General features: G+C 39.6%; 1 protein-coding gene across 1 annotated transcript in view; it reads left to right on the top strand.

Moving 5' to 3' along the window:
• The window catches only part of LOC124132814 (tubulin-specific chaperone D-like), an 89,522-nt gene extending 65,760 nt beyond the window's left edge, over window positions 1-23,762 (top strand). The window contains exons 37-38 of the mRNA XM_046496955.2: window positions 6,491-6,572; window positions 21,340-23,762. Coding sequence (XP_046352911.2) covers window positions 6,491-6,572; window positions 21,340-21,381 — 124 coding nt within the window. The 3' untranslated portion in view covers window positions 21,382-23,762. The remainder of the gene's footprint in view (window positions 1-6,490; window positions 6,573-21,339) is intronic.
• The last annotated feature ends 1,627 nt before the right edge of the window (window positions 23,763-25,389 follow it).

Genomic DNA, 25,389 nt, shown 5'->3' with positions numbered 1-25,389 from the left:
AAAGACATTAAAAGATGGTACTTGTTGATACCCTGTCTGGCGCTCGTCATTAAGGGGTTAAAGCAAGGACTGGTCGGCTCGGAGTCAGTATACTGTGTCTGAGTGGGGTATTCATGTAAAAGTATGGCATGGTATCTCAGTGGGCTAGCACTATAAATCGGCATCAGTCCGGTCTTGTACAAGCAGCCACAAACACACACACGTGCATGCACATCGCTATATAGGTGCAATGATCTTGGATGCGACGTTAAACCCAATTTCACCTCACCTTTTATGAATATTCTTTTCCCAAGATCTGATTGTCTTCTTGCACCAACAACCTTATCACATATTTCATTAATTTAATATTTTGAAAGTGTGACTCAGTGAGTGAGTTGGGTTTAATGCCACTTTCAACAATATTCTTGTTATATCACCTCCGGAGTGACAGCTTTATGTGGGAGGAAAGCCTGAAGTGATGCAGGTGTTGGACATTTACCACTTCGGTGAAACCCACAAGTACAGGTATGGTGCTGACAAACCTAGAAACAAAATCGGGGCGACCAGGGATAAGAACCCATGATCATGAGTTCCTGGTGTGCCCAAGGGATGCAACTCTGTATAGCGAATTGCGGCACTGGGCCACCCATGCCCCCTGTATTGAAAGAATGAAGATCAAGTCCATAACATGTTTCTAAATTTGGTGTGCTTATGGAGACAACAGAGAAATCCTTTACAAAACTTATAAACATTTACAATTAAAGCTGAGGGATGAAATCCCCGTACTTTTGTCCCATGCATCAAAATTTCAAATTCTTGAAACTAAACAATGAGGATTTCAGAAGACATCCAACTTTCCATGTCTGTTGAGAGACACACCATGACCCTCAACAGGAAAGGGTCATGGCTAAGTACTCACATCTTGAAACTAGTTCCATTCCATCATTTTTTGGGGCGGTCGGGTAGCCTAGCGGTTAAAACGGTCGCTCGACACGCCGAAGACGCGGGTTCGATTCCCGACATGGGTACAATGTGTGAAGACTGTTTCTGGTTTTCCCCACCATGATATTGCTGGAATATTGCTAAAAGCGGCATAAAACCATACTCACTCACTCACTCACTCACTCACTCACTCCACCCACCCACTCACTCACTCACTCACTCATCTTTCAAAGTGAACTCTTCATACTTCCTAAGCTAGTCAGCTATTTGAAAAACACTCATTTTTAATTTCCAATTTTTACAATATACAGAAAATTGATCCTCCCTCTACTGTAATCCTATGAGCATAATATCAAATAAAACCATTTCATCACCAAATAACAGCTTTCCAATAGATCTAGGTTAATACAACAACTTTAGGTATACACAACTAGAAATATAAACCCTGAACTTTATAAATCATCTTGTTTCAAAGCGGAGTTTACTTTGTAATTTAAAACGATTAAATTCACATTGTCAAGACACACAATTAAAATTTCAAAATTAGAAAATTTGTAAAAGAATTCAGGTGGATGGGTTTAAAATGATTTCTGTGACATTTACATTTACATAAGATGATACTACCTTAAGCTCTTGAAACTAAAAACTGGATTGTTATACAGAAAGTCCTGATTGTTTTTTTGGCTTTTTTAATCCTGTAACTATGTTAGGAGAACTAGAGTAATGTTATGCTCTGTTTGGTTATCTTTTCATGTGTGCTTTGTTATGTCATGAACAGTGAGTACATCTGTGAGAAAAAAGATGGGATCTGCACATCATCGATGTGTAGAGTATTTATGTGTACTGTTAAAAAAATCCAGTATCCCGTCTAAACATTGAACTATCCTCTTTAAGCATGTTAAGCATAAACTTCCCTAGCAAACATTGTCTGTCTGGCTTGGCGATGGTCCACCAATGGGAGATAGTTTGGACTTGCATCCTCCAGACAAGCCTGACATCGTCTCAGTACATATCGCGATTACACATGATGTTATTATTGTCATTAGTTGTACTATTACAGGAGGCAGCTGGGTAGCTTAGTGGTTGAAGCGTTCGCTCAGCATACTACCCGGGTTCGATTCCCCACATGGGTACAATGTGTGAAGCTCATTTATAGTGTCCCTTGCCGTGACATTTCTGGAATATTGCTAAACGCGGTGAAAACCTAACTTACTCACTTACTCTACTTTTACAGTAGCTGATTTCATGTCTAGTTTTCTGAAAATATGGAAACACTTTTGTGGTTTGATTGAAATGTAGACTACATCGTTTCACTTATTGGTTGTACTGAACATTTTGAAAGGTGTGTTGTGTTTCAGGGTCTAGGTCGGGGTTGGGGTTGGGGTCGGGGTTGGTGTCAGGGTCAGGTATATGTTACTACTGTGTCTCTGGGTTGAACAACATTGATTTCTCAGTCAAAATAAAGATGAGGTGATATTATTTATTTGTTTGTGTACATAGGCCAATTAGGTGTTGATTGCATGACAAGGGGACAATTGATGACAGATTCAAACTGTCACATAACACTGGCCTGAGGGCCTTGTTTGACTAAGTGATATTTGCGCTGACAGTCATTAGCCCCCATACTTTAGATAGACAGATGATGGTTGTAGGCAAGGACTGTGCTGGAATACTGTGATGTTAGGTAAAGGATGGGTAGCACAACAACTAATTGTTCCATATTGTAAGATAAGACTAAGTCTGACTAGTATGAATATGTTTGTTTGGGATGGAATTATTAAAATATCTGGCAATGTGGACCCGTAATTGAAAATGGATGTACAGTTATTGAAACCAGAAATTGTGTATTCATTATGAATGATTATTGGAAGGTGAAGGTAGTGATATTGTTGTGACTTGCAAGTAGTTTGGTTCTCTACAAGCTTTATGTGACCAACTTGAAAGCTGATTGTTGTCGTTGGTTTCTCAGCACTGTAGCAGTGCTTGTTGGTTTCAGTGAAGATAAACACGGACTACGTGCACCACTTTTTTTTTTACCTGTCTGTCAAAGAATGATTATGCACCATCATAAAACTGCAATAATCTTCAGTTTGTTTGTTTAACTCTTCAATAATTCAGCTGTATGAAGGCAACCTTTAAATAATCAAGTCTGGACAAGACAATCCGGTGATTGACATCATGAGCATCGATGTACGCAGTTGCATTGCTGAAGACCCAATTCAAAGCCGGGTGTTCAAGAGAGCAATACTTTCAGCTTGGTGTTGAACCCAACTCACCTTTGGCTCTATCTGCTCTGGTAATGTGTGCATGGCCCAGTGGTCTAAGGTGCCACTGTACACACCTGGATCACCTAGGCATGCCAGGACCAGCTAGTTATAGTTTCAAATCCCAGGTTCGCCCCAATTATTGTCCTTGGTCTGTCAGACCCATTCCTGGTTTCACCAAAGTGTGTAATTTCTACAAGCTGCATCGCTGTCGGCTTCCCTCTACATTGATCTGCCATGTTACGTTCAAGTGAAATACAGTGAACTAGGTTCATAACGAACATGCTTATAATGAACTGACAGATATAACGAACTGTTTTGGGGTCCAGTCCATTTGCTGTATATGTGGTGTAAATGTGCTTATAACAAACTACAGTTATAATGAACTATATAAATTTGGTGGCCCCTTAGAGTTATGACCGTAGTTAACTGTACTGTTGACTGGTATTAAACCACCTCACTAACAGAAGTAAGGCATATAATTGCTCCACTTTGTGTGAAATCTTAACAAAGTAATGAAGATTTCTTGACACAAGTATGTCAAATTGACATGCTTGAAGTCCCTTTAAGCCGTGGAGTTATCGGTGTTTGAGTCGGCCTTCCGTACAGGTCTGTGCAAACATGGACATGATGATTCCATGGTAAAGTCCAGGGCCCACTTGTACAAGGCGACTTTAGCGCTAAGATGATCGTAACTCCCATACTTTTACATAGGCTTACGATAGTCTTAGCGCTAAGATCACTTTGTGCAAGTGGGCCCAGTTCATCAATGTTGATAGTAGCCTTACGGTGTGAGTGTCTTGTTGGTAGTGAGTGATTCCATCCTGTAGGTTCTTAACATAACATGAAGCAGGAGGGAGATGCATGTATATTCATAGGACTTCTGTACATAAATACACCTAGAAATCTTCAACAATGTCATGTGTGTGCACTAATCGATGATCAGGGTAATCTAAGACGACAGGAATTTCTTAAGCACACACTTAAATCTGCTTGTAATGTGTGACTTGCTGTCAGGAATCTTTTGCGTTTGTCTGTGTATGTGTGTGTAGGATATCCACACCTGTCTCTACTGTCAATATTGGTCAAGGTTCTACATCAACATGGTCCTGCACTCTTCTGCAGACAATGGCCATGTCTATAGGTAGTGCAGATGGCGACACTGTACTATGTATAGATATTTGTTAAACCTTTACATATTTTGTTAAACTGCTGGAGAGAAAATTGTTAAACTCTTGTTGGACGCTGTGATAGTAAAATTTCCCCAGACATTGTTTTGAAAGTATGTCACAATTGGAGAATTTCTGGAAAATGTGAATGTAAATTTGGGTTCTAGAACTGCTTGTCTAAGTTTATATTGATGTGAGTCATGTTGAGTTATTGCTGATCAATAAGTGTTTATGAAGGGGTTGAAGGATCAATCAGAACTTGAGTCAGTTGAGTGGCTATATGGATTATCTTTGAGAACAAGTAACATCTAATGAATTTTAACTGGGTTACAAGTGGGATGTACTGATGTTAAATCATACCTGTAATGGCTCGCTCCAATTCATTCGATCAATCAGTTGCACATTGTTGCCCATCACTAGGGATGTGACGATATATCGATGCATCAGTTAATTGCAATATGTTATATCTTACACATTGCATATCAATATTAAGGACATTTTTAATGCACCATACTCCATACACCAAGTGAATGCTTATGGCATTACGTTATAATTATACCCTTGAAGATCCAGGGTAGAATAGGCCTTCAGCAACCCATTCTTGCCGTAAAAGGCAACTATTCTTGTCTTAAGACGTGACTAACGAGATCAGGTGGTCAGACTCGCTGTCTTGGTTCATGCATGTCATCGTATCCCAATTGCGTGGATCGATGCTCATGACATCAATCACTGGATTGTCTGATCCAGACTCGATTATTTACAGACCACTGTCATATAGCTGGAATATTGTTAAGTGCGGTGTTAAACAACAAACAAACAGAACATTATTATTACCCCGGCCAATGCATCAGTGTGCACTTGATATTCATTCTCTGCTCCTATACCATCTTCCTGAACCATTTTTAATACGACTATGTTTATTTCAAGGATAATATCTTTATGAATAAACACCTTCCTTATTGACCACAGGAACTGTAACATACACTATCTAGCAGTGACATCAGCTGCTAAGCTGTGGCTAGTGTGTGATGTCTTCATGCATGCTGTCGGTACAGAATGGCAACGAACAACTGCAACAATGTTAAGCTGCTCCAATTACTCCCGTAGAATGTAAAATGCCAACAAGGTGAAAAAAAGGAATAAGACAGCATCTGAAAGCACCACCCCATTTTAAATTATATTTACGTAATTGAAATAAACAAACACTTTCAACGAAAGTTCGGGATTAGAATTTCTGCCATAGAACAGTAATCTTGTCTCTGATATGTATCCAGTGTGGCCACTTTACATCACAATATATTGCAATACAATTTCAGCTGCCAATATGCATCCCTTTTATTAAACTTTTCCCCCATGCTGTGCAAAATAAAACCGAAAGATTGATTGAAATAACCAAATCTCACTTTCCCACCTACTCAGTCATTGGCTCTATACATAGAAACGTTTCAGCCATGTCGGCGACTGATATAAAAGTTGCTCCCGTATTGAATGAACCTACTTTGTGAAGTGAATGTCTTCAGCACCTTATTCTAATGTATCAACTGTGATGAAAACCATGTCAGTCTAGGACTTGCTGTAACGTGTTTCATAAATAAGTCATCGATTTGCTTATCTTTTCTGTTGTTACATTTGTAAAGCAAATTTTGTTTGAGATAGTTCGCCCTGAGTCACAAAGTGGTAAAAGTCACCACTTGGGGTTTTCCTCTCAGGTTATGCTGGCACGCGGAGATATGACTGCAATACCGTTCAAAGCAGTGTTAAACCCAACTTACTCACCAATGAGTTACCGGTACTTGATCCTTCTTTGATTGCACCATTGAAGGGCCAGGGTAGAATAGGTCTTCAGCAACCCATGCTTGCTGTAAAAGGCAACTATGCTTGTCGAAAGAGCAAACAAATGGGGTCGGATGGTCAGGTTCCCTGACTTGGTTGATGGATGTCATCGTATCCCAATTGCGTTGATCGATGCTTATGATGTCAATCATTGGATTGTCTGGTCCAGACTTGATTATTTACAGACCACCATCATATAGCTGGAATATTGCAACATTAAACAACAAACAGACATGAAAACTTAAAATTACAATTTTGTGTCAATATTTTTGATGTATTTTGATGTACTGTATTATGTTACAGGGACAATCCAGTGGAGGAGATTCGACCAATCAGAAACACATTGTGTGATCACTTGAACATCGCAAAACCAATCATAAAAAAGGTAGGGTCACGTGATGGAGATACCAATAATATTGATGCTGAAAGACTCATGTCATCTTGACCTCTTCCACTGACAGAGCCACCAAACTTGATCTGGGATCAGTTAAACTAAAGGATCTGGTGCTATCATAAGTCTATGTTAATGAATGGGAGTTTCTGACAGCCATAGTGCTAAACTTGTTTTGTGGACCAGACTCGTCTTCAGGCCCTGGTTTTATGAACCATGTCTTTTCATGGCTGACCTTAACATGAACTTATGCTGTTAAGATGAAACAGTGTAGTGAGTGTGCACGGTTACCGACTCCTCTTCCCAGTTTTTTTTTTTTTCATTTTCTCGATTTTTAATTAAGGACAGTTAACTCTTACCTGCTTTCCCCAAAATGAAAACACACATTGCACATGATGCATGGCGTGTCTGTGTGTGTTGTGTGTGTTGATGGGGGTGGGGAGATGATAAGGCCTTTTGGCTTGTCAAGTGCAGTTTAGACATCATTCTACTGAACTTTTATGTATAACTGGGAAAACTGCATTTTAATAAAAGCAGCATTGGCCCATTATTTTTGTCAGAACCAAAAGACCAGAAACATAAAACCGTTGGGGGCCTTATAAGCAGCTTCCAGTAGTTTTCCCACAATATGATAGTACAACCTGGACTAACATTTTTTGGGTATTGAACAGGGGTTAAAACTTTGAATGGGATGACTCAACACTTCCACAACTAGACTTCCAATACCCAGCTTCCAATACCTTTCTTAGACACCAACCATTTGATTTTCTGGATGGAGAGGGGGTGATTTTGCATAATTATTTTTTTCAGAGACAAATCTTTTTTTTTTTAAATATCAAATGGTTGGCCTCTATTTAGAATTCCTGTATAGTTGGTCACTGATAATGTGAAACAGTTACATGCGAGTGACAAGTGAATGTATATACTTTTATGAAGAGTTTGGAATATACTGTGGACTGTCTCATGATCATTGTCTGCTTGAGATGGTGTGTGGTTTCTTTCTATTACAAGTTTTGCATATTTCATCGAATATTGCCTCAGCATTTACAACTATATAGGATATTGCTAGTAGTTGCAGAAAAATCCATAAACTCCAAAATGTGAATATTGGAGTCATTATTTCGTGCAGCATTAACCATATTAACTGAAAAAAAATAATGTTTATTCTGTTTCAGTTTGAACTCTTTGCTTTCATATTCCAAGATTCATTCAATCCATATTCCTGTCAAAGATCTGACAGCATCCAGAAAATTACTTAATGATTAAACCTCGTCATGTGGACATAATACCTGCCTTCGAGAAAATATGATTTTATATGCTAATTGTGGAATATGAAATCAACCATCAACCATTCTAACACTGGGCTGTAGGCTCTGTCGATGTGGAAAAAACTGTTATGAGAGCAGTTTAGGAATTGGATGCAGTCAGACAAGTGTAGTGCCCAAGGGATGAAATAAGTAAAAACAGTTTACAAGACCTGCTTAAGAAGCATACCATATTCAACATAGCAAGAGTTCTGCTTGAAAAAAACACCCCCACCGGTATACAAAATATATATCAGGATTCGATACTCATGATAGTTTTAATTACTTTTATTGTTCATCGTATTAAAATGAAATAGAGTATGTAGTCTTTTATTTTTCAAATTTACTTCAATAAGTTTTGCATTTATGCAGATATAAACGTAAAAACGGATGTGCACACTGTGAATACGCAGCTGACTTTCCGCAAAGTGTGCACACTGCTTTTTAAGTTTATAACTCCGTAGACACAAAAATATATTGAAGTCAATTCTTATAAATAACTATGTTAACAATAATAACTTCACAGACAGCTTATTAAATGATTAACACAAAAATAACTGTAGACTAAGATACTATGTAAGTGACATGGTTTAGCGCAATTATGTAACACAAGCCCCGCCCATTTTAGTACCAGTACTTGCAATTTATTTATAAGTATTTGTCTTACCCAAATTTGTATTATCCCTGGGTTCTTAATGTACCAAATCTGGTACTGGTTCATTTATCATCTTGGTGTTGTTACTGCTGTGACTCATAGAATAACAATTGTAGTGCCAAGAGCAATTTGTGAATAAAAATCCATACCATGTTGTGGAGGTAACAATCCAACAGATTTAGATGCGATGAGTTTCCTGTAAGCTGCATCAGCTATGTGAAAATTTGCAAACCTTGGAAATGAGGTTGAATCAGAAACTTGTATCTCAAATTGTTTGAAATATGTCTCATGGGTTTATGATGGTTAAGACAGGCCTTGATCATCCAAATCTTACGTTTTCTTACCTTGAGCCAAAATATGTTTTTTTTGTTCAGGTATCCTGGCAAGTTATAAGGAGAAAGTAAAACTGGATGATTTGATGCATTTCATAGCATGTTATCGTTTTATGACTAATAGAAAGTAAAGGTCATTTTGTGTTGCTGTTTTCTGAATACACAGAGAAATAGCGGTCCTGATTTTCCATCAGTTCCAATCAGTGACAGATATCGCAATATGATATCTTGTGCAGTAGTTTACAGGGAACAGCTTTTTGGAATCACTTTGGTTTTCCATGTGAAAATGCAGTTTCAATGTATTATGGTATCTCGTTTTTCCAGCAGTTCCATGCTTTTGTTCTCTGATGACAGAGAAGGGAAAATCAGGTCTCATTCATGCATACATCACTGTAATGGCTTTCACAGGGAATGCATCTGTCATAATTTAGTTATACCAAATCATAAAGCTGTCATGTTTATTTATCTTGTGAAGTGTTTTGCATAGTACCAGTTCATCTTTTCACGAATAAGCTCAGACAACTAGGAAAACATTTTGTGAAGAAGCTCAAATGTTTCCCTCGGTTGGGAATGAAACATATGGCATTTGCTGTTTTGAGTTTGTGTGGTGGCTTTTTAGCACAGAAATTATTCCTTAGTTTCATGTTATTCCCACTGATTGAAGTGCCAGACTTGAGCACATTTCAGGAATATATTATTTTGGAACATGATCTGTTGGAAAGGGTGACAATGGCTGGTTTGGTATTTACCCAGGTTGGAGATGAAATTTCAAGACATGTGAGAGACATGGTAGCTCTCCAGATTTTTTTCTATTTCAATTTTGTGTGTGTTTTTCTTTGCTTTTTTTTTTAACACCTCATGTGTTGGCGACATTACTCAAATACTAACTTTTTGGACCAACACATGTGCAAGAGTGTTCTCTAAGATGAGTTTATTTGGGAACATGAAAGGAAAAGCCTTTTGGTAATATTTGTGGTGAGAAATGGCCATTTATTATGGTCGGTTAATAAAAACAGGCATGCATTTTCTGAATATTATTGGGTTCCAAGTATCTCAAGAATGTCAGTTTATGACTTGTGTGCTTGAGTTATGATACTGAACACACAGAATCTTTGGTAACTAGCTTCATCACTGTGGCCATGTACAAGTTTTAACCTGGCAGTAAAGTTTACTTTATGAGTTGTTGCCACATTTCTCCCAATCAGTACTTAAAGGGTGACTAAAAATTGTGTGATGTTTTTGTTTGTTGATAAACATGTTTGATCTCTCATCATGTTAGCTGCTTCAAGTCCGGGGTTATTAGCAAATTGACAGATCTGAGTTATAAGGGTGTGACCTGAACCTGAATGAGCTGACTGGGCCATCTTATCAGGGCATGACCTGGAGATATTAACATGATTAGGAGGCTGGGCTAACTTGTCAGGGTGTGACCTGGAGATGTGTGAAGAGGCTGGTCTATCTTATCAGGGCATGACCTGGAGATATTAACATGATTAGGAGGCTGGGCTAACTTGTCAGGGTGTGACCTGAACCTGAATGAGCTGACTGGGCCATCTTATCAGGGCATGACCTGGAGATATTAACATGATTAGGAGGCTGGGCTAATTTGTCAGGGTGTGACCTGGAGATGTGTGAAGAGGCTGGTCTATCTTATCAGGGCATGACCTGGAGATATTAACATGATTAGGAGGCTGGGCTAATTTGTCAGGGTGTGACCTGAACCTGAATGAGCTGACTGGGCCATCTTATCAGGGCATGACCTGGAGATATTAACATGATTAAAAGGCTTGGCTAATTTGTCAGGGTGTGACCTGGAGATGTGTGAAGAGGCTGGTCTATCTTATCAGGGCATGACCTGGAGATATTAACATGATTAGGAGGCTGGGCTAATTTGTCAGGGTGTGACCTGAACCTGAATGAGCTGACTGGGCCATCTTATCAGGGCATGACCTGGAGATATTAACATGATTAAAAGGCTTGGCTAATTTGTCAGGGTGTGACCTGGAGATGTGTGAAGAGGCTGGTCTATCTTATCAGGGCATGACCTGGAGATATTAACATGATTAGGAGGCTGGGCTAATTTGTCAGGGTGTGACCTGGAGATGTGTGTAGAGGCTGGTCTATCTTATCAGGGCATGACCCAGAGATATTAACATGATTAAGAGGCTGGGCTAACTTGTCAGGATGTGACCTGGAGAGGTGTGAAGAGGCTGGTCTATCTTATCAGGGCATGACCTGGAGATATTAACATGATTAAGAGGCTGGGCTAACTTGTCAGGGTGTGACCTGGAGATGTGTGAAGAGGCTGGTCTATCTTATCAGGGCATGACCTGGAGGTATTAACATGATTAAGAGGCTCGGCTACCTTGTCAGGGTGTGACCTGGAGATGTGTGAAGAGGCTGGTCTATCTTATCAGGGCATGACCTGGAGATATTAACATGATTAAGAGGCTGGGCTAACTTGTCAGGGTGTGACCTGGAGATGTGTGAAGAGGCTGGTCTATCTTATCAGGGCATGACCTGGAGATATTAACATGATTAAGAGGCTGGGCTAACTTGTCAGGGTGTGACCTGGAGATGTGTGAAGAGGCTGGTCTATCTTATCAGGGCATGACCTGGAGATATTAACATGATTAAGAGGCTGGGCTAACTTGTCAGGGTGTGACCTCGAGACGTGTGAAGAGGCTGGTTTATCTTATCAGGGCATGACCTGGAGATATTAACATGATTAAGAGGCTGGGCTAACTTGTCAGGGTGTGACCTGGAGATGTGTGAAGAGGCTGGTCTATCTTATCAGGGCATGACCTGGAGATATTAACATGATTAAGAGGTTGGGCTAACTTGTCAGGGTGTGACCTCGAGACGTGTGAAGAGGCTGGTCTATCTTATCAGGGCATGACCTGGAGATATTAACATGATTAAGAGGCTGGGCTAACTTGTCAGGGTGTGACCTGGAGATGTGTGAAGAGGCTGGTCTATCTTATCAGGGCATGACCTGGAGGTATTAACATGATTAAGAGGCTGGGCTACCTTGTCAGGGTGTGACCTGGAGATGTGTGAAGAGGCTGGTCTATCTTATCAGGGCATGACCTGGAGATATTAACATGATTAAGAGGCTGGGCTAACTTGTCAGGGTGTGACCTGGAGATATGTGAAGAGGCTGGTCTATCTTATCAGGGCATGACCTGGAGATATTAACATGATTAAGAGGCTGGGCTAACTTGTCAGGGTGTGACCTGGAGATGTGTGAAGAGGCTGGTCTATCTTATCAGGGCATGACCTGGAGATATTAACATGATTAAGAGGTTGGGCTAACTTGTCAGGGTGTGACCTCGAGACGTGTGAAGAGGCTGGTCTATCTTATCAGGGCATGACCTGGAGATATTAACATGATTAAGAGGCTGGGCTAACTTGTCAGGGTGTGACCTCGAGACGTGTGAAGAGGCTGGTCTATCTTATCAGGGCATGACTTGGAGATATTAGGAGGCTGGGCTAACTTGTCAGGGTGTGACCTGGACATATTAAGAGTCTGGGCTAACTTATCAGGGCATGACCTGGAGATATGAAGAGGCTGGGCTAACTTATCAGGGCATGACCTGGAGATATTAAGACTGGACAATTTCTTTAAGACCTAATCTGAATTTTAGACAGTACAAATCTTTTGTCTGTGAAAAGAAGCGCATGAACAATTGAATTAATTTTCACAACACAATTATATTCAGGATAACCCAAGCCTGCAAACAATTAATTTTTTTGGTAAACCTTGACAGCCGTTATTTATTTCCTGGAACAATTCTTAGAAAAGATTTCCGCCCCTCTTACCTTCCCAGAATATGAAGTGGTTGGTCCTTAAGTTGCTTCCCTTGAACAGACCTTGTTCTGAGTCTTCAAGAACACTCTCTGTGTAGCCAGATTTCAGTGCCCCCTTTCACATTCTTTGTGCTTCTTCTAATAATAATGGCCAAAAATATTTCTGAATTTGTCTAATCAAGCAGGCCAACATTTGAGAAAATTCCCCTTTTAGTATTTTTGGATATGACTCACAACTAGAACTATCAGTAGTGAATAGAATTCATTATTAATAATACATGCATTAATGTTTCTGAAAAGCCACTCGGCTGTAATTCCTATGAATAAATTTAATTATCAAGAAAATGAAAATATTATGTTTGATTAATCCAAATTGTTATTTATACTTTTTGCATTGTTGCATCGAAGCTGCAATAATAATGTTATCGATTTTTGTTAATAATAAATGGGGACATGATATAATTGTAGTAGGTTATCAATAGTTGTCTTGCTGAGGGGGCAAAGATGAATGTGTCATGGTTATCAACTTCTGAAAAATATAAACATTATAAGTGATATTGCGCTCAAGTATGGCAGTCTGCTGAACTCGATTGCCAAACAATTTATTGATTCAATAATGTAAATATCATATCTTGAGAAGCATGCATGAAGTATGAAATTGACATTGCGTGTCATTATTGTTTAGTCGTAAATGACAGGGGGATGTCAAGAGTTCAGCAAATATAACGGCCCAGTAGACAAATTCAAATAAGCATTATTCAGTGTCAGTTATTTTATGATCAAGGAAGTTAAGCGTGCATGGGAAGACATGAAATGTGTCCTTATTTTGTTTACATTTAGCAGATTGAAAAGACAAAATTTTGTGAAATAATTGAAATAGTAACATGTAAAAAAGTCCTTAGACTCTTTCAAACTTGTGTTTTTCAGCATTTAGCAAATGTTTGTGGGAGCTATGATTTTCTAATGGCAGCCATACATGAAAAATACATTTATCAAGCCTTGACAACATGCAAATGTAAACTGAACTATCAAGTTGGTGATTGTCTCTTGGGAGTCACATTTCTGAAATGTACACAGAATATCTTTTTTATGTGAATGAATGATTGACAACAACCAGCCTTGACTTTGTGCAGTGGATGAAAATATTTTGGCAATTTCAGTGGCTTTTTGTTATTGTTATAAAAAAGGAAGGAAAGTAAAGGAGAAACATTTTGGGACTTCCAGTAAATTGGGTTAAATAATGCATCCCAGTTTTATCTCCTTTGAAATTCTGTAGGACAAGGGTTTGGCTAAAGTGAACATTGAGACCCTAGCTTACATCTCGGTTCATTCTGTATTCACTTACCGTATTTTCTTGAGTATAGTGCGCACCCATGTAAAATGTGCACCCCCCTCTAGCGGATTCAGTATTTTGGAGAGAAAAAAATCGAATGTCAAGCGCAGAAAAAAATTACACGGTAGATCTACCCCTTCAGCGAATTCCGGTAAACGAACGGGTGATGAGAAACATGGTCAGTACAAATTCGAAAAATGAGATAAAAAATCACCAGACATGTTAATTTACCGTTTAAATTGTATTTTTTGTTCTGCTAGGCATTGTTTTACATCCAGGGATTAAGATTACCTTGTGTATTTTCTCGTAAACTAAGCCGGAAACAGCAATCAGCTGTACACGTTTTCTTGGAATCTACCGGTGATTCGGTCAAGACACACCCAATGATATAACTTTACAGGTATAATCAACAGAAATGGTTCCATGTAATGAGTCTGTTATCAGTATAGTTTAGCATACCTGCACCTCATTTACATCCTTAGTTTGGGAACCCCAGGTACGTTTTCCATTTAACTTAGGTCGTTAACAATATAAGGGAAGGACTTTTAATTTTCATTTTGTACTCTGAACCAGAGAAGATATTTAAGCACTTTAAAGAAATAAAAACCATAGGCTATTCCCTCGCTGCCATATTAGTCCAATACATTCGAACCAAGGGAGACAGTATAATGGCCCTGTTCTTGGTTATGTAATCATGTAATGTTCCTGGAGTTGATTATCTTATTACCCTGATTACATGGGTACTCAAGATAATGGCTTCCTGCACTTTTATACAGAGGTACAACTTTCAGGAAGAAGCAGAAATATTTTTTGTTCCATATTGTCATGGCATGAGGTTTTTTCTATGAGCTGTCCAAACTTGGGCTAGATTTGGTTTCCCTTTCTTGACTGACTTGATTGGCAGTTGGATGTCAGAAGTTGTAGTTTTTTGCTCGATTTCATTGGCGAAATGTATCGTTTGGAGTCTGGCTACAAACATGGATGGTAAAGTAATTACGAAAGGGGAAATTTTTTCCTTGGTGGAGATGTAGAGTTTCATTTTTCTCTGTTCAGGGAAGGAGGTTTTAATGATGGGATTTAGCGATGCACCTGTTTGTTTAAGTGTGGATAGGGGTGCACTACCCATGATTCCCGTGGTCTTCTCTCCAGTGTGATAGCGATACCTAGTTGGAATGTTTTTCTAGTGATAAGCTCCCCCTCCTAGATTGCTGGACAGTTGCTGGGAGTTAAATGATCGTAAATCCGGCTCCTCCTCCGTCGCTGGGACTGTCAGACTAGTACATTATGGATTGATATAGCACACGGTTAGTGCTTAATTTATGGGAAATATGTCTCAGGAAAAAACATCACAGGTCTGCTGCCTTTATATTAGGCAGAAAGTTGGTAGGAAGTGCACCTGAGTCTAACCATGTTATTTGAGATAGTGTAAACAGATTAGTGAATTTATTACTTTACGGCCTCACGTGTATCAACGTCAGAATTCAAAAACTGTATAGAATTTTATCTGAGGTGTGTAAATTGGCTATAAATGTACATTTTATATGTCAGAGCTATTAAATGATAAGGATTAACAGTTTCTTTCTCTGAACTTGTCTTTAACTTGTCAGTGATATACTTACTTTGCTGCGTGTTGATTTCATGTTGTCAGTTTCAACAGTCTACAGATGACCTGTAGATTGTCTCTGGCAGTCACAGGAACAGAAGGATGCTCTCGAACTTTTGTACAAATTGACAGATCCAGAAATGAATCAGACACATATTATTGATATCGACAAACACAGTCACACTGTCACGATGTCAAATGTAGACAGTTACAGTGTCAAAAACACAGATATAGACAGTCAAAAACACAGAAAAATCATTGACTCACAAATACAGACAGAGACAATCACTGACTCAAAAATACAAAGGCAATCACTGATTCACAAACACAGACAAAGACGATCACTGACTCACAAATACAAAGGCAATCACTGACTCACAGTTACTGGCTCACAAAAACAGATAGAGACAATCCGACTCACAAACATAGGCAGAAACAGACAGACTCACAAACACAGACAGAGGCAATCACTGACTCAATATGCAGGCAGAGACAATCACTGACTCAATATGCAGACAGAGACAATCAGACTCACAAACACAGAGACATCCAGACTCACAAACACAGACAGAGACAATCAGACTCACAAACACACACAGGGACAATCAGACTCACAAACACAGACAGAGACATCCAGACTCACAAACACAGACAGAGACAATCAGTTTCACAAACACAGACAGAGACAATCAGACTCACAAACACAGACAGAGACATCCAGACTCACAAACACAGACAGGGACAATCAGACTCACAAACACAGAGACATCCAGACTCACAAACACAGACAGAGACAACCAAACTCACAAACACACACAGGGACAATCACTGACTCAGTATGAAGACAGACGATCAGACTCACAGACACAGACAATCAGACTCACAAACACAGACAGGGACAATCAGACTCACAAATGCAGACAGAGACAACCAGACTCACAAACACGGACAGAGTCAACCTGACTCAGTATGAAGACAGACAATCAGACTCACAAACACAGATACATCCAGACTCACAAACACAGACAGGGACAATCAGACTCACAAATGCAGACAGAGACAATCACTGACTCAGTATGAAGACAGACGATCAGACTCACAGACACAGACAATCAGACTCACAAACACAGACAGGGACAATCAGACTCACAAACACAGACAGAGACAATCAGACTCACAAACACAGACAGAGACAATCAGACTCACAAACACAGACAGAGACAATCAGACTCACAAACACAGACAGAGACAATCAGACTCACAAACACAGAGACATCCAGACTCACAAACACAGACAGAGACAACCAGACTCACAAACACACACAGGGACAATCAGACTCACAAACACAGACAGAGACATCCAGACTCACAAACACAGACAGAGACAATCAGACTCACAAACACAGACAGAGACAATCAGACTCACAAACACAGACAGAGACATCCAGACTCACAAACACAGAGACATCCAGACTCACAAACACAGACAGAGACAATCACTGACTCAGTATGAAGACAGACGATCAGACTCACAGACACAGACAATCAGACTCACAAACACAGACAGGGACAATCAGACTCACAAATGCAGACAGAGACAATCAGACTCACAAACACGGACAGAGTCAACCTGACTCAGTATGAAGACAGACAATCAGACTCACAAACACAGAGACATCCAGACTCACAAACACAGACAGGGACAATCAGACTCACAAATGCAGACAGAGACAATCAGACTCACAAACACAGACAGAGACAATCAGACTCACAAACACAGACAGAGACAATCAGACTCACAAACACAGACAGAGACAATCAGACTCAGAAACACAGAGACATCCAGACTCACAAACACAGACGGAGACAATCAGACTCACAATCACAGACAGAGACAACCAGACTCACAAACACAGACAGAGACAATCAGACTCACAAACATAGACAGGGACAATCAGACTCACAAACACAGACAGAGACAATCAGACTCACAAACACAGACAGAGACAATCAGACTCACAAACACAGACAGAGACAATCAGACTCACAAACACAGACAGAGACAATCAGACTCACAAACACAGACAGAGACAATCAGACTCACAAACACAGACAGAGACAATCAGACTCACAAACACAGAGACATCCAGACTCAAACACAGACGGAGACAATCAGACTCACAATCACAGACAGAGACAACCAGACTCACAAACACAGACAGAGACAATCAGACTCACAAATGCAGACAGAGACAATCACTGACTCAGTATGAAGACAGACGATCAGACTCACAGACACAGACAACCAGACTCTCAAACACAGACAGAGACAATCAGACTCACAAATGCAGACAGAGACAATCACTGACTCAGTATGAAGACAGACGATCAGACGATCAGACACAGACAATCAGACTCACAAACACAGACAGGGACAATCAGACTCACAAACACAGACAGAGACAATCAGACTCACAAACACAGACAGAGACAATCAGACTCACAAACACAGACAGAGACAATCAGACTCACAAACACAGACAGAGACAATCAGACTCACAAACACAGACAGAGACAATCAGACTCACAAACACAGAGACATCCAGACTCACAAACACAGACGGAGACAATCAGACTCACAATCACAGACAGAGACAACCAGACTCACAAACACAGACAGAAACAATCAGACTCACAAATGCAGACAGAGACAATCACTGACTCAGTATGAAGACAGACGATCAGACTCACAGACACAGACAACCAGACTCTCAAACACAGACAGAGACAATCAGACTCACAAATGCAGACAGAGACAATCACTGACTCAGTATGAAGACAGACGATCAGACTCACAGACACAGACAACCAGACTCTCAAACACAGACAGAGACAACCAGATTCACAAACACAGAGACAATCAGCCTCACAAACACGGACAGAGACAATCAGACTCACAAACACAGAGACAACCAGACTCACAAACACAGACAGAGACAACCAGATTCACAAACACAGACAGAGACAATCAGACTCACAGACACAGACAGAGACAACCTGACTCACAATCACAGACAGAGACAATCAGACTCACAAACACAGAGACAACCAGACTCACAAACACAGACAGAGACAATCAGACTCACAAACACAGACAGGGACAATCAGACTCACAAACACAGACAGAGACAACCAGATTCACAAACACAGACAGAGACAATCAGACTCACAAACACAGACAGAGACAACCAGACTCACAATCACAGACAGAGACAATCAGACTCACAAATGCAGACAGAGACAATCACTGACTCAGTATGAAGACAGACGATCAGACTCACAGACACAGACAACCAGACTCTCAAACACAGACAGAGACAATCAGACTCACAAATGCAGACAGAGACAATCACTGACTCAGTATGAAGACAGACGATCAGACTCACAGACACAGACAACCAGACTCTCAAACACAGACAGAGACAATCAGACTCACAAACACAGACAGAGACAATCAGACTCACAAATGCAGACAGAGACAATCAGACTCACAAACACAGACAGGGACAATCAGACTCACAAACACAGACAGAGACAACCAGATTCACAAACACAGACAGAGACAATCAGACTCACAGACAGAGACAACCAGATTCACAAACACAGAGACAACCAGACTCACAGACAGAGACAATCAGACTCACAAACACAAACAGAGACAACCTGACTCACAAACACAGACAGAGACAATCAGACTCACAAACACAGACAGAGACAATCAGACTCACAAACACAGACAGAGACAATCAGACTCACAAACACAGACAGAGACAACCTGACTCACAAACACAGACAGAGACAATCAGACTCACAAATGCAGACAGAGACAATCACTGACTCAGTATGAAGACAGACGATCAGACTCACAGACACAGACAACCAGACTCACAAACACAGACAGAGACAATCAGACTCACAAACACAGAGACAACCAGACTCACGAACACAGACAGAGACAATCAGACTCACAAACACAGACAGAGACAACCAGATTCACAAACACAGAGACAACCAGACTCACGAACACAGACAGAGACAATCAGACTCACAAACACAGACAGAGACAACCTGACTCACAAACACAGACAGGGAAAATCAGACTCACAAACACAGACAGAGACAACCAGATTCACAAACACAGAGACAACCAGACTCACGAACACAGACAGAGACAATCAGACTCACAAACACAGACAGAGACAACCTGACTCACAAACACAGACAGAGACAATCAGACTCACAAACACAGACAGAGATAATCAGACTCACAAACACAGACAGAGACAATCAGACTCACAAACACAGACAGAGACAACCTGACTCACAAACACAGACAGAGACAATCAGACTCACAAACACAAACACAGACAACCAGACTCTCAAACACAGACAGAGACAACCAGACTCTCAAACACAGACAACCTGACTCACAAACACAGACAGAAACAACCAGACTCACAAACACAGACAGAGACAATCAGACTCACAAACACAGACAACCCGACTCACAAACACAGACAACCAGACTCACAAACACAGACAGAGACAATCAGACATAGGCAGAGACAATCAAACTCCCAAACACTCACTGTTGGAGAGATACAAAATTGCAAATGGAGACATTAAACTGAGACAAAGATGGAGACAATCACAGATAGAGACAGATGTTCAGCAACATACACAGATGAAGACTCCTCAGTCTTGGGCAGCTTTGTATACAGTTGGTCTGAGTTGGGGATGATCGCAGAACATTTTCCCAGCTGAATACCAGGGATTTATCTAGAATTTTCAACTAAGTGCCGTTAGCAGGCAAATTAAAGGGAAAGAGTATTACTTTGTCCACTTTGGGGAATTTTCATAAAGTCCCATTTCCTGAGTTAGTTTAGCATTGATATAACATGCTACTCGGTATTAACCGTGTTAAACCTATTATCAGTGAAATCCAGGACACCATGAAAAAACTAAAACACAAGTTGTTATTATGCAACCTGTATTGCGAATGTTGATTCCATCTTTGAGATTTTTTACAGATATTTGTTGTAGACACCTGAGCATGCCTAGATTAATCCTTTCAGGGATTCAGATGCATGTACAGATACAGACAGAATGAGTGAACAAGTTAGGACTTGATGTGGCATCTACAATATTTTCACGAAAACCACCCAAGACACAGCAGAAGTAAAGTTAATCAATTTAAGCAAATTGTGCACAAAATTCTACAGCTTTTATATTTCTAATGAGGCCCGGGCCCCACCCCTACAAGTGTGACTGACAAGTGTACCGACTACACAAACACCATCTGGTCAAAACATCCTTCAGACATACCAGAAAATATTTTACTATCATCTATTATCTGTATCCACTTACACTGGTGGGCCTGGCAGGGGACTAAGTCAACAGATTGGGGCTGCTTTTGTCCCCACCTGATATTACTCCATTCCAAAACATTTTCATTCTGACACTTTCTTCACTTGCAAGGGCGGGGCCCATTGTGATAATGCCATATCATAACTGTCCCAAGGCCTCTGATTGGCCGACTCCAGTGATGCTGGACTCCATGTAGACTCCATAATGGTCACTCTATCTGCTTGCTCTGTCATTGTACCAGTGGGGCACATTTTAATTGATATCTACTTTATCTTCATCCCCATCTTTTGTTTTCAGACCCCAGGAAAACCAGAGGGGAGTCAAGGTGGGAACGTGTGAGTGGTAAAAAGAGAGGAAGTTGTCGAGATGCAAGACATCGGAAGAAAAAACGTCAAGCTTGTCTGTTACTGCCAGATACTGGTTGTATTTACTACTAAATATTTTCCTTTTACTTATACCGCTCTGTGATAAACAGTGATAAAACTTGTAGCATTGAAGTTCTCGTTTAGAGGTAACAGGGCTGTTGCTTAAGAGACTGGTATCTCTTTAAACATGTCATATTTTGTGTACCGGGTATTTCTTTATATTTTTTGTGATGAAACAAAAATGAGCAATTCAAGTTACTGGACACTTTTATCATGAATCAGATTTAAGTTTGGCAAATGTGTTAACATTATCGGCAGCGACAGAGGTATCAGGTTGAACATTCCCTGAGGCACTGTGAGATTATCTCAGTTGTGTCATGCCCGCCATGTTTTACAACTTGTGCCGTTAAGCATTGAATAAATTGTTGGCGGCATTCCGCGATGGTAGATCAACAGGATATCTGTAAGGATATGCAAAAACGTTTTGAAGCTTGACTTTTGATTCATATTAGAGGTTAATATGAGCATAATGAACCAGGTCCAGATTGTACTGATGTTTGAAATTACAAGTCTCAGATATTTTGGTTTGGCTAATTATCAATTACGAACAAAATCAAGGTGTAACATGGTGGTTTAATGCTCTCATTTTTTGTATGATAGATTATTGAGAGGCACATCATACTGGTGACAGCCCTAGGGTAAAAATGAATTCACATTTAGATCCATATCTTCACTACTTTCCTCCGAATGAGTGTTTACTTCTGGGTTGCTTAAATATTGTTTTTTCAAGTGTCATAGCCTTGACCTGTTTTAGGATGAAAATAGACTACAAAGTTATATTGTCCTTGATATTTTTTTATCCTCATAATTTCTTTTTGATCTTTGTAAACAAATGTGTGTGCTAATTATATGAACACTGCATGTTTGTGTTTGTGCACAGTCAAGATCTGTGTGCCAAATAGCCTGTTGTTTAATGTGCCCAGTGAATAATTATTGAATTAAATTGTGCTTTTCATTAACCTGTGATATGTAACTAATGCCAGGACATGTATGTGAATGATGCTTTGAATGTTTGTCCTCCAAACTCGGCTTAGTCTTTCTGCTAGTCAGACATCCAGGACATTGAACCAGTCTGTATCACTGATCTCAATATTGGGGATAGCACAATGGGAAGTGTGCTTGGTCAGGACCACTGGGTTTAATTCTCAACATAGAACCAAATTGTGGAAAGTGATTGATGGTGACTCCTGTCTGTTAAATATTTAAGGAACTTAGGAAGCCTTTTTTGTTTAGTATGCTCAGCTTGTAATATACTAACACTAAATTCCAAATAGAATGACGACAAGAGAGTTTGGGCCACATTGACACATTCCAAACGAACCATATTATCTGTTGTTAATTGTGTCATTTCCCCCAAATTATATGTTTTCAAGAAACTGTTTATGCAATGATTTGAAAAATTAAGGATCTTGTGAGGATGTTGATGAAAAAAATTTCATTTGTTCCATATTGATGATAAAAGACTTGAGTATTTTGAATAAAAGAATTATTTCGTCTGCCTAAATCAAGTATGGACTTACCACTGACCGTTGCATCTGGGAGCTGATCATCATTTGGGGAACATCACTTCTGTGGATGATCATTGAGTAATTCTGTAACAGAGAAAACAACTACCGGTAAACACAGGCACACTTTCAAGAAATGAAATTTCTACTCACCTAAAGTATACATTTTGATTTTTTTGAGTGAGTGGGTGAGTGCAATATTTTCCCACCATAATAATATTAACATTTTAACAAGTACGACTTCATCGAGAGGTTTAACCATATATTGAACAGAAGTATAAATTGTCTATCCACATGGTTTCAGTGTACCTATTAGTCTTCACGCAGGTAGAACCACACTGTTATTTGTGGGGAGGAGATGGTAAGAAACAATGCCCTCATCTGTGCAAAATGAACAACATTAATATATACTACTCAAAAGAAGTTAAGGATCACCTGATTCTTTCATATTACTACAGTTAATCTCTCATGTCATGACAAATTAACTCTACCATTATGAAAGAATCGGGTGATCCTTAACTTCTTTTGAGTAGTATACTTGATTAAGGATCATGTGACTTGTCTTAACACATTTTCTAATTAAGATCAAGTATCATGTCGAGAGTGCTACAATCATTGCTGAGGTAATAGTTATATAACGAGATGAGAACATTCACTGTCAAACATCAGTGAGTGAATGAGTGAGTGAGTTGGGTTTAACGCCGCTTTTAACAGTATTCCAGTCATATCGCTGCGTGTCAGCTTAATGTGGGAGGAAAGCCTGAAGTGATGCAGGTTTCAGATGTTTACCACTTCGGTGAAACCCACAAGCACGGGTATGGTGCTGACAAACCTGGAAACATAATTGGGGCGAACCGGGATTCATCCCCACAATCATAGGTTTCTGGCGTGCCCAAGGGACGCAACTCTGCACAGCGAATCGCGGTGCCTTAGACCACTGGGCCATCCGCGCCGCCTGTCAAACATCAGTGCCGAGCTGACTTTCATATGCTGGTTGACATCTCCATATAAACCCGAAACAGCTGGGGAAAAACATGAGGTTTTCCACCCTGGCTATAATACGAGTCCCTTTTCATACCGTCACATGCCAGGTACCAAATACTTGTATTATTGATGGCGATGTATGGTATGATCAAACATGGCTCCTATAGGTTTCTGTCTACTTTATGGGATATGTAACTGCCTGGTTGTATCCCATTTGAGGAGTCAATGCTCATGACGTCAATCACTGGATTGTCTGGTCCAGCGAGATAACAGACCACCGTCATATAGCTGAGTGCATCATTAAAGGACAAACAAAAACAAAATGGTTGGAAACTAAGTGTTATATACTATACCTGTATTTATGTACTAAATGCATCATGTGAAAGGCTCTCATTGTGGGGTAATTCACTACATATTTATCTACTCTCTTTTTTGTAATGACAATATTTTTAACAGTAATTACTTGTGACTGGTTTTGTGTGTATTCTATGTTACTGAGGCCACAGTTGCTACACTTTGTAGTTTACAGATTCTTGGTAATTCTGTAACTAGCTTTCGTATTTCGAAATATAAATACTGGCGTAAACAAACTATTTTCATTTTGTTTGATGATTGTGGATTTTGGCTCATCAGTAGAATCTGTAAACCGTAAGTGTTGCCATAGTTATGTTTCCATGGGAGCAAGATTGTGTTCTTTCTATCTCATGTAGTGTGTTCTGTATTATAGATTATAGTAATACTAAACACAAGAATGACATCAATTGTTTTATGTCATTGGAAATATTTTTTTCCATTTAAATATTTCATTATGTTACATATTCATTTAGAAGTATTAATATACATTAAAACATTATGATTCTAATTAAATATATCACATTAAATTAAGTACGCTAACTCCTCATCTCCTCATCGAAGTTGTTGTATTTGTAACTTTTCACTATTTTTCTGAGCCAATAAACCAAGAATCATATTCAAAAAGACATATGTTTTCTCATGGTCAAGTAAATGAAAAATGCAAGTAAAAGAATTCAAAGTAAATCTTTATGAAATATTCTGTGCATCACACTGTTTAATTATAATTTACAGAATTATTTACTCTGTACTTCTGATAGGCACACACAGCATTAGAAATTGGCACTAGTCCTGTAGTCCTTACCAAACTGCGCAATAGTAAAGGTATCCTAAGGACTAGTAGAAATTGGCCCCTTTTAAGGGTTTTGCTATATGTTATCATTATAAGGACTAGTGGACGAAAACTGTTAGTTTCTAACCCTGCACACATAAAATATATAACTGCCCTCATGTAGCTGGAATATTGCAGAGTGTGGCATTAAACAACAAACAAACAAACAAACAACATTAACCTGGATAAGGGAGCTGCTCCTAACAGATATGGGTTGGTAGGTTAGCAAATAGTAATATGATTTTTGTTG

The sequence above is a fragment of the Haliotis rufescens genome, unplaced genomic scaffold (genome assembly GCF_023055435.1).
Source record: "Haliotis rufescens isolate VD_foot unplaced genomic scaffold, xgHalRufe1.0.p SCAF_11, whole genome shotgun sequence".
Taxonomy (NCBI): Eukaryota; Metazoa; Mollusca; class Gastropoda; order Lepetellida; family Haliotidae; genus Haliotis; species Haliotis rufescens.
The sequence above is the reverse complement of the archived record's forward strand: the minus strand, read 5'-3'. Positions and strand labels throughout refer to the sequence as shown.